The sequence below is a fragment of the Embiotoca jacksoni genome, unplaced genomic scaffold, assembly GCF_022577435.1.
Source record: "Embiotoca jacksoni isolate LCO1_2020_lvr unplaced genomic scaffold, fEmbJac1.0.p SCAF_112, whole genome shotgun sequence".
Classification (NCBI taxonomy): Eukaryota; Metazoa; Chordata; class Actinopteri; family Embiotocidae; genus Embiotoca; species Embiotoca jacksoni.
The window spans coordinates 75,058-85,000 of record NW_027185244.1 but is presented as its reverse complement, the minus strand read 5'-3'; the positions used below and the strand labels follow the sequence as shown (position 1 = coordinate 85,000).

The 9,943-nt window shown below is 48.8% G+C and overlaps 4 protein-coding genes across 6 annotated transcripts in view; 1 reads left to right on the top strand and 3 right to left on the bottom strand.

Annotated features, from left to right (window-relative positions):
* The window catches only part of LOC138194697 (regulator of G-protein signaling 3-like), a 14,973-nt gene extending 12,275 nt beyond the window's left edge, over positions 1 to 2,698 (top strand). The window contains exons 13-19 of the mRNA XM_069143620.1: positions 1 to 218; positions 362 to 585; positions 840 to 886; positions 962 to 1,060; positions 1,775 to 1,836; positions 1,952 to 2,118; positions 2,196 to 2,698. The exon at positions 1 to 218 is cut by the window's left edge and continues 158 nt beyond it. Of these exons, the coding sequence (XP_068999721.1) occupies positions 1 to 218; positions 362 to 585; positions 840 to 886; positions 962 to 1,060; positions 1,775 to 1,836; positions 1,952 to 2,118; positions 2,196 to 2,417 (1,039 nt within the window). The 3' untranslated portion in view covers positions 2,418 to 2,698. The remainder of the gene's footprint in view (positions 219 to 361; positions 586 to 839; positions 887 to 961; positions 1,061 to 1,774; positions 1,837 to 1,951; positions 2,119 to 2,195) is intronic.
* A 1,701-nt stretch (positions 2,699 to 4,399) lies between these two features.
* Positions 4,400 to 5,006, bottom strand: LOC138194720 (myosin light chain 3-like). 3 transcript variants are annotated; one of them, XM_069143668.1, is made up of 2 exons: positions 4,992 to 5,006; positions 4,400 to 4,949 (listed from the first exon to the last, which is right to left on the bottom strand). In XM_069143668.1, exons 1-2 carry the CDS (start codon positions 5,004 to 5,006, stop codon positions 4,413 to 4,415), a joined length of 552 nt encoding a protein of 183 aa, XP_068999769.1. In that variant the 3' UTR covers positions 4,400 to 4,412. The 3 variants fall into 3 exon arrangements, with proteins under 3 accessions (XP_068999769.1, XP_068999770.1, XP_068999767.1); XM_069143669.1 differs by having other exon boundaries at positions 4,400 to 4,913; XM_069143666.1 differs by having other exon boundaries at positions 4,400 to 5,006.
* Positions 5,007 to 5,575: 569 nt separating this feature from the next.
* Positions 5,576 to 8,751, bottom strand: LOC138194684 (adenylate kinase isoenzyme 5-like). The gene is given in 8 exon segments (XM_069143601.1): positions 5,576 to 5,859; positions 6,585 to 6,776; positions 6,990 to 7,103; positions 7,813 to 7,985; positions 8,132 to 8,149; positions 8,152 to 8,513; positions 8,594 to 8,628; positions 8,740 to 8,751. Coding segments are annotated over 8 exon segments (1,002 nt in total). The 3' UTR covers positions 5,576 to 5,763.
* On the bottom strand, positions 8,424 to 9,588 carry LOC138194723 (bromodomain-containing protein DDB_G0271118-like). The gene is made up of 2 exons (XM_069143673.1): positions 8,757 to 9,588; positions 8,424 to 8,513 (listed from the first exon to the last, which is right to left on the bottom strand). The coding sequence occupies exon 1, from the start codon at positions 9,015 to 9,017 to the stop codon at positions 8,790 to 8,792; it is 228 nt and encodes a 75-aa protein (XP_068999774.1). The 5' UTR covers positions 9,018 to 9,588; the 3' UTR covers positions 8,424 to 8,513; positions 8,757 to 8,789.
* Positions 9,589 to 9,943: the final 355 nt, after the last annotated feature.

The window sequence follows — 9,943 nt, the reverse complement described above, 5'->3', positions numbered from 1 at the left end:
AACCACCTGGAGGAGTCCTGTTTGGAAGGAGAGAGGGGGAGCAGAGGAGGAGCGGCAGCAGGGGGAGGGGGAGAGTGCCTCAGAAACGTCAGAGAGTGTGGGAGGAGTCGGGAGAAGAAAGCCCCGCCCCCATCTCATCAACATGAAGGAAGAGGAGGAGAGTGATGGTGATGAAGAGGAGGGAGGAGGAGCTGGGGAGTTGACCTTCAGACCTGGAGGTCAGTTGAATGTGCTTATTTTGTACCGAAAGGAACTTTGCTTACATGTAACCACCGATGACGATGAAGCGTTTCTTTACATGAAAACACTTTCGTAAACACTGATTGATTGGCTGATTGATTTATTGATCGATGTGTTCCAGTTCTGCGTCGCTCCCTGTCTGAGGGTTCTCTGCTGCAGGAACCTCGGTCGCCACGCTTCCTGTCTGACAGCACCATTCACCGCCTCACCCGCCCTGCGACTTTTGACCTTAATCCCAGCTCAGGCCCCGCCCCTCGGCCCCCCTCCCCCAGTACTCTCAGGAAACAGCTGACTGGAGAGAGTGGGTCTCTGCACCACATGTTGCTGCTGCTCAACGGCACCAAGGTAGAGAATGTTTTGTTGTTTTGATGTGTTTGTGTTGTTGTGTGGATGTTTTGATGTGTTGTTGTTTTGAGGTGTTTGTTGTTTTGATGTGTTGTTGTGTTGATATTTTGTTGTTTTGATGTGTTGTTGTGTTGATATTTTGTTGTTTTGATGTGTGTTTGTGTTGTTGTGTTGATGTGTTAATGTTTTGTTGTTGTGATGTGTGTTGTGTTGATGTTTTGTTGTTTTGATGTGTTGTTGTTTTGTGCGTACAGGGTGGAGAGTCTACTCACCGTCAGTTGAGGAAGAAGACAAAGAGTCTGTACGTAAACAAACACAGTTTTTGTTTGTTGTTGTTTGTTTCTGTTTTCCTGACTCGTCTTCATCGTCTTCTCAGAGCCGCTGATGTTCGGAGCCGCCTGACATTTCTACGGAGAGGGACAGACAGTACTGGTATCCATGGTAACAGTTTGGAGAAAGTTCTGAGAAACAACAGGTAGGAAACAACCATCACCCTTAACCAGAACTGAACCAGAACCAGAGCCAGAACTGAAACAGAACCAGAAATGACCCTGAACCAGAACTGAACCAGAACCAGAACTAACCCAGAACCAGAACCAGAACTGAACCACAACCGGAACTGAACCAGAAGCTGAACCTGAACCAGAAACAGAAATAAACAAAAACTGAACCAGAACCAGAAATGAACCAGAATCAGAACTGAACCAGAACCAGAACTGAACCAAAACCAGAACCAGAACTGAACTAGAAACAAAGCCAGAACTGAATCAGAACCAGAAACCAACCTGGACCTTAAATCCAAGTCCTTCACCTCAAACAATCCAAAGAACACCTACAGATCCAACAGTTTCCAACAAGTTCCTTCTGGACCCAACAAGCTGGAAGCTGTTCTGTTTGGGTTCTGCTGGTTTTGTTTATTCATGATGGTTCTGTTTGGTTCTGTATGTTTCCTGATACTTCTAGTACATTCCTGGTGGTTCTGTTTGGTTCCGGGTGGTTCTTTATGGTTCCTGATGGTTCTGGATGATTCTGTCTGGTTCCTGGTGGTTCTGTTTGGGTCCTGATGGTTCTGGTAGGTTATCTTTTATTCCGTTTAGTTCCTGATGATTCTGTTTGGTTCTGTTTGGGTCCTGATGGTTCTGGTAGGTTCTGCTTGGGTCCTGATGGTTCTGTTTGTTTTGTTTTTCAGACCATCTGTGGGGGAGGTCCTGAGGTGGGCTGACAGTCTGGAAGCTCTGCTGACCAATCAGTGTAAGAGAAACCACTTCCTGTGTTCAACCTATCATCAGCAAGGGGAGGAGCCTACGTAAGAACTAAAACTGTCCCTATTTGCTAAACAGTGTCCTTGCTCTCTGTCATTGGTCAGATGGTCTAGCTGTGTTCCGTCACTTCCTGAAGTCAGAGTTCAGTGAGGAGAACCTCGACTTCTGGTTAGCTGTGGAGAGATTTAAGAGGACACACCCCTTCAGCAAGATGGTTGCCAGATCTGCAAAAGTCTATGACGAGTTTATTTCTACGAATGCAGTGAGACAGGTGGGATACCTTTCTGTCTGTCTGTCCTCTGATTGGCCAATGACAGCTCATGTGACGCAGCATCTTTCTGTCTCCAGGTCAACGTGGACTCGTCCGTCAGAGAGTCGACCAATCAGAGCCTGCATCTTGGCATCAGCACCGCCTCCTTCCAGCTGGCCCAGGACCAGATCTTTGGCCTGATGGAGACTGACAGTTACCCACGATTCCTCAAGTCCCACCTCTACGCCCAGCTGGCCAATCACAACACACAGACAGGCACAGAGCCGGCCAATCAGAGCGGAGCTGGCGGAGCATGGTGAGGGAGGGGTCAAGTAGTGTACAGACCAATCAGGAGCCTGATCGGGGCGTCCTATTGGCTGACCATCACAGAGCCTCCCTGCCCAGCTGCCTGATTGGAAATGTGGTTTTGGTGTTTGTGACCCAGTAAGATGTTCACGAGACCGATGCTAATGTTAGCATGCTAACACACTAAACTATGATAGCATATTTTTCTTCTTCAGATGTTTTAACAAACTGTAGCAGAAGTTAAATGTGTTGGACAGGAAGTAGCGCTTTCACAATAAAAGATAACTGTGTTGGACCTCCTGCTTCTTCTGTCATTTACTTGCAGCGGCATGTCACACGTCTCCCCTGTAAACGGTAAACAGAGATGTCAGAGGATGCAAACAGTAAACAGTGATGTCAGAGGGTGTAAACAGTAAACAGTGATGTCAGAGTATGTAAACAGTAAACAGAGATGTCAGAGGGTGTAAACAGAGATGTCAGAGGGTGTAAACAGTAAACAGAGATGTCAGAAGGTGTAAACAGAGTCAGAGTATGTTCTACTACATCAGGTTCAATAGATCCAGATGTTCTTTATCTGATCAACAAAGATGAAAGTGTCCGTCAGATCATCGTACTCCGACTGGTATCATCTTTCTGTGAACTCTTCCTTCTTCAGACTCGGACCACGTTCACATAAAAGAGGAGGAGTTTGTAGCATCTCGCCAATCACAGACATGGACAGGATGACTGACAATGAAGTTCAACTAATAATCCGACTGAAAGCAGCTGAATGATGAAGGATGTGGAAACAATCTGCGACTGTGTGAATGTAGACGAAGTTTAAAGACTTATAATATCACCATGACGACCACAGCAAGATCGGACTGATCACATGAGCATATTTCATTAAATTAATGTATTATTAGATGTATTCTCACGACGTGTATGAACGTTTTACTCTCATCATTTCAGCTGCAAATAATACATCAATATAAAATCATAATTCAAAGCAGCAGGAAGGTTTACTGTCACATCTTATTAATATAAAATCATCAGGATTTAGTTCATCAGTCAGCTGTTGGATGATTTCAGTAAAAACAAAAATATTAAAATATAACAGGAAACACACAGAGGACTGACTGCCTGTCTGTCTGTCTCTCTCTCTGTCTATCTCTGTCTCTCTGTCTCTGTCTCTCTGTTTCTCTGTATCTCTGTATCTCTGTGTCTGTCTGTCTCTCTCTGTCTCTGTGTCTGTCTCTCTGTTTCTCTCTGTCTCTCTCTCTGTCTCTCTGTGTCTGTCTGTCTCTGTCTCTCTGTCTGTCCCTGTCTATCTGTCTATTTGTCTCTCTGTCTCTGATCTCTGGAGCTCCACTGGATCTTCTCTGATCGGTGATGTCATATTTCAAAGCAATCTGATTGGTCAGTAGGTGATACTTTCTTACGTTTTGATCCGATATCTCCAACATAACCAGGTTAAGTTTGCAGCATCAGTTACCATAGTGATCTGGCCAGGTTGATAGACACCTGGGTTACTCTGACAACCTTCAGGCTCTACATACCTCACTAACCCTCTGGTCTCTGCTGGTTGTCTGTTGTTTACTTCCTCTTCACCAGGTTCCTGCTCCTGATTGGTCCGTTCTTTGAGCCTGCTCTTTTGTTCAACATGTTTTTATGGCGCCACCTGCTGGTCAGGGGGGTTCATGTGTTTTAATGATGTCAGTGAACACTTGTAGAAATATACATGTGCAACACTTCATATGAAGACTGATGTATGTCTGAGCAGGAAGGACTTCCTGTGGCGGTCCTGGTGGGACAGGACGTCACCTGACACCGACTGAATGGACATCTATTTTATTGGGCAGACGGAAGGACATCTGTTTTATTGGACAGACGGAAGGACATCTGTTTTATTGGACAGACAAATGGACATCTGTTTTATTGGACAGACAGAAGGACATCTGTTGTTTTGGACATTCGGAGCTGTGACACAAGAGAGACATGATGACACTCAGTCCGTCCGTCCGTCCGTCCTACCCGGCCATGATGTGTTTGACGAACTCGGTGTAGTTGATGTGTCCGTTGGCGTCCTCCTGTCCCGCCATGAGACGGTCCACCTCGTCCTCCGTCATCTTCTCTCCCAGCGTGGCGAGCACATGGCGAAGCTCCGCCCCCATCACCGTGCCATTGCCCTCCTTGTCGAAGACACGGAGTCCCTCGACAAAGTCCTCGAAGGTACCCTTCTCCTTGGAGCGTGCCACCATCTGCAGGATGGGCAGGAAACTGTCAAAGTGAAGCAGCGAGACGTGAAACTCCTCCCCCTTCGGCCTCCCGAGCAGTCTCAGCACCTCCTCATTGGTCGGGTTGTGTCCCAGCGCCCGCAGGACGTCCCCGCACTGAGACAGACGGATCTTCATCTCGCCGCCTGGCGTCTCGTCGAACAGCGTGAAGGCTTCTCTGAACTCCTCGATCTGCTCCGGACTGAACTCCAACACCACGCTCTGCAGCTCTGCCTCCGCAGCCTTAGGCTCCGCCTCTGTAGGCTTGGGAGGAGGAGGAGCCTCCTCCTTCTTCGCCTCCACCTTCTTCACCTCTGTCTTCTTCGCTTCCACCTTCTTTGGAGCCATGAAGCCGTTGAGCTGCAGATGAAGGACGAAGGACGGTTTTATAGAGGGAATGATGAAGAGGAAGGAGGGAGGAAGAGAAGGGAGGAAGAGGAGGGAGAGCAGCAGACCAAAGATGGAAGCAGACTGGAATAGAAACACTGAGTGATAAGAAGATTCTTCAATGGGAGTCTGTGGAATCCCTGGTGGTCCTCGGTGGTCCTACACCCTTCATCTCTGCTGCCTCTCAGATCCAGGACAGACCAGTCACGTGATCAGAGACACCTCCTGTCCTCTCAGCGATCTATTTCAGGCTCTTTGTCTCCCGCGGTGACAGTCACATGTGGAAACTCATCAACATTCCAGCTGTGATAAGGCGGTGTGATTACCCATGATGCTCTCTGTGTCCTTCAGGCAGCAGATAAGACGAGCAGGTCGTGTCAAATAAAAATGTCTCTTCAGGTTTTTACTTTTAATGTAATACAGACTTCAAAACTGTCAGGTTTTTATAACTACAATTTTCAGAATATAGTTCTATTTTGAGAATAAACATGATCGACATGATTCTGACACACAAACATGTTCGACAGTTTCATGATTTAAACTTTTGCTGCTTCGATCTCACAATAGGAAGTCACATGTTTGACACATTATTGCTGACGTGGCTACCACGGTGATGACGAGTTGTTGTTCCCAGTGAAAACACACAGTGACACAACACAGGAAGCTTCACATGTAATTGACATCATGATGGCCACAGACGACACTGACTTCTTAATGATCACCGATTGATTCGCTTCACATCATTGATTGACAGGTGTGATGTTGAAGGGAGGAGCAGCGTCAGCCCCGCTGCATTCTGGGATATCAGCAGTATCTGGAGACAAAGATTGATCAGCTGATTAGTGTTTTTATTGTCTCACTGATCAATGATCAAAGACTGATCAGATGAAATGCCACAGTCATTACAACAATCAATAACAACAAGGCAAATAAACAGTTTATTTAAGAACCAAATCAATCAATCAATCAGTCAATCAATCGATCAATTGATCGATCGATCGGTTGGTCGGTTAGACAGTCAGTCAGTGAGTCAGTCAATCAATCAATCAATCAATAACTGACTGAACCTTCGGACAAACTTTTTCTTTGATAACTGAACTCAGATCAGCAAATACGACCTCCTGGTCTCTGTCAGCATCCACCTACAGACAGACAAGATGTGTCAGCAGGTGTCAGTAGGTGTGTCAGCAGGTGACAGTAGGTGTGTCTGCAGGTGTCAGCAGGTGTCAGTAGGTGTGTCAGCAGGTGACAGTAGGTGTCAGGAAGTGTGTCAGTAGGTGTGGCAGTACCTGTGGCAGCAGGTGTCAGTAGGTGTCAGCAGGTGTGTCAGTAGCTGTCAGTAGGTGTCAGTAGGTGTGTCTGTAGGTGTCAGTAGGTGTGTCAGCAGGTGTGCCAGTAGGTGTGTCTGTAGGTGTGTCAGAAGGTGTGTCATTAGGTGTCAGTAGGTGTCAACAGGTGTCAGTAGGTGTGTCATCAGGTGTGTTAGTAGGTGTCAGTAGGTGTGTCTGTAGGTGTCAGTAGGTGTGTCAACAGGTGTACCTGTGTCAGCAGGTGTAGCTGTCTGTAGTATCTGCTGATGGAGATGATGTCCCTCTGAAATTTGTCCAGGCGTCTCCAGAGGGCGGGGCTACTGTCTCCGAGAAGACCAAGTTGTGCGGCTCGGCGCTGCAGGCGACAGCGAAGCGTCTGATTGGAGCAGAGCAGCAGTATCACCAGGTCAGGTGATCCAATCTGTTTACAGGACGGGCAGAGCGTTAACATTTGTGGTGACCTACGACCTCATTGTGTGTGTTTTACCTGTCGTTGTATCCAGTGAAATATTCATCTCTCCACCAGACGTGTGGTTGAACTCACGTTTGTTTCAGAGATTTATTGCTGCAAGCTTTGAATTTGAAAAGGAAGTGAGTCACCTGCTGAGTTTGGAGCTGCTCTGAATGATCGTACCTGCTCCTGGAAGCTCAGAGCCTGATGGATGTCTCTGGGGAATCCGTCTACAATGAATCCTGCGACCTCCTGCCGACCAATCAGCTGCCGCCTCAGCTCAGCGATTGTGTCCTCCTACCGATAGAGACAATTTATGTACGACAGTTTCCCTGAACGACCTCCGTCAGGGTCAGAGGGGTCAAGATTGGTGTTGGGTCTGGATTCAGGGTCAGGGTCAGGGTCAGGGTCAGGTTCAGGTTCAGGGTCTGGTTCAGGGTCTGGTTCAGGGTCGGGTTCAGGGTCGGGTTCAGGGTATGGTTCGGGGTCGGATTCGGGTTTGGGTTTGGGGTTCGGGTTTGGGGTGTGGTTCGAGGTTTGGGGTCGGGGTCTGTTTCTTGTTCAGGGTCTGGTTCAGGTTCACATGATTGTTCAGGGTTGGGTTGGGTTAGGGTCGGATTCGGATTTGGATTCGGGGTCTGGTTCAAGGTCTGGTTCGGATTCGGATTCGGGGTCTGGGTTGGGGTCTGGTTCGGGGTCTGGTTCAGGGTCAGGGTCTGGTTCAGGGTCTGGTTCAGGGTCGGGTTCAGGGTCGAGGTTGGGGTCTGGTTCAGGGTCAGGGTTGAGTTCAGGGTCTGGGTTGGGGTCGGGTTCAGGGTCGGGGTCGGGTTCAGGGTCGGGGTTGGGGTCGGACTCAGGGTCTGGGTTGGGGTCTGGTTCAGGGTATGGTTCAGGGTCTGGTTCAGGGTCGGGGTCGGGTTCAGGGTCAGAGTCAGGGTCTGGTCTAGGTCTAGGTCCAGGTCCAGGTCCAGGTCCAGTTCCAGGTCTGGTGTGTGCTGGCTCTGACCTGTGATCCCACCTCTCCATGACTCATCACTTGTGAGATGACCTCCCACCTCCTGCTGGGGGAGGCGTCGCCGAGCAGCTGCCTCCTGAGCAGTTCGGCCAATGAGATTCCTCGGAGACCAAAGTAGTGCGCTAGCTTCGCTGTCTGACTTCCCTTCCCACTTCCTGGTCCGCCTGACAGAGAAACAGAACATTACCATGACAACGTGAGGAACGTGTCATATCCGGTTGTCTCTCTGCTGTCACAGTGGAGGAGGAGGAGGAAGAGGGTCATGAGGTTGGGATCAGATCTGGTTCGGTTTTCTACCAGATTCTCTTACCGATGATGAAGATGATGAGGGGCGTGGCCTCTGAAGAGGGATGATGCTGACTTCCTGGATAAGTCCAGAACTCTCTGTCATGTCAGAGTCTGAATCTATTGAGAGCTGAGAGTGGACTACAGGAGGAGGACCAGGAGGACCAGGAGGACCAGGAGGAGGACCAGGATGAGGACCAGGATGAGGACCAGGAGGACCAGGAGGAGGACCAGGAGTACCAGGAGTACCAGGAGTACCAGGAGGACCAGGAGGACTAGTATGACCAGGAGTACCAGGAGGAGGACCAGGAGGACAAGGAGGACAAGGAGGAGGATCAGGAGGACAAGTAGGAGGATAAGGAGGACCAGGAAGACCAGGAGGAGGACCAGGAGGACAAGTGGGGGAGCTGAGGGGAGGGACAGGAGATATTTTTATGGTCAGACTGAATGAGAAGTAAATTTCAGATGGAAAAACATGAAGATGTACAAGACTTTCACCGAAGACACCGAAGACACGTTACACTGAAGACACCGAAGACACCGATGGCACGTCACACCAAAGACACCGAAGACACGTTAAACCGAAGACATTATAATCGTTGGACTCCAGATTTCTCTCCTCAAGTCTTTCACCTTACACATCATCTTACCGTCTTGGTTGTGAGTCTTTAAATCTGGTTTTATCACTTCAGTGTGGACTGCTGGTCCAAGTAGAGGTCCAGGTGGAGGTCCAGGTGGAGGTCCAGGTGGAGGTCCAGTTGTTGGTCCAGGTGGAGGTCCAGGTGGAGGTCCAGTTGTTGGTCCAGGTGGAGGTCCAAGTGGAGGTCCAGGTGGAGGTCCAGGTGGAGGTCCAGTTCTTGGTCCAGGTGGAGGTCCAGCTGTTGGTCCAGATGGAGGTCCTCCTGGTCCATGTTGTCTAACGGATCCAGAAGACACTGGTGGAGGTGGAGGTTTTAGGGGTCTCACGGTGGACACTGGGGGACATGTTGAAGATGTGATGGGGGGGTTCATAGACGGTGTCTTTGAGGGCGGAGTCAGCTGGTGTCTGTCCAGGTGGACAAAGGTGTCCCAGTGGATGGACTCAGGACCCCCAAGACGTCTGATTCTGATCAGGCAGCTTGCCAGGAAGCTGACGGGGTCCTCAGGACGATGATAGAGGACTCCTGTCAAGAGACTCTGGGACAAACATCAGACAACTGTCTGTCTCTGGTTGTCTGTCTGTCTTTCTGTCTCTCTCTGTCTGTCTGTGTCTCTGGCTGTCTGTCTCTGGTTGTCTGTCTGTCTTTCTGTCTCTCTCCCTGTCTGTCTGTTTGTCTGTTTGTCGGTGTCTCTGTCTGTCTGTCTGTCTGTCTGTCTGTCTGTCTGTCTGTCTGTGTCTCTGTCTGTCTGTCTTTCTGTCTCACCTCCAGCAGTTGACTGATGTGATGAAGAGTCAGGTAATCCGTCACCTCTCTGCTGCTCATCTTCTTCAATCAATCAAACTATCAATCACTATCTATCTATCTATCTATCTATCTATCTATCTATCTATCTATCTATCTATCTATCTATCTATCTATCTATCTATCTATCTATCTATCTATCTATCTATCCATCCATCCATCCATCCATCCATCCATCCATCCATCCATCCATCCATCCATCTAATGATCTCTATCTACCGATCAATTGATCCTTGCTGCAGCCCTTTGATGATGTCTGGATGATTGACAGCAGCATCAGGTGGCACCAGCTGTTGCTGTGGTAACGTGTATATGACAGAGTGTGACGTCATCACGGTGACCCCTGGTGGCACAGCAGAGAACTACCCCCTGAACTGACCAAAATTATGTGGACA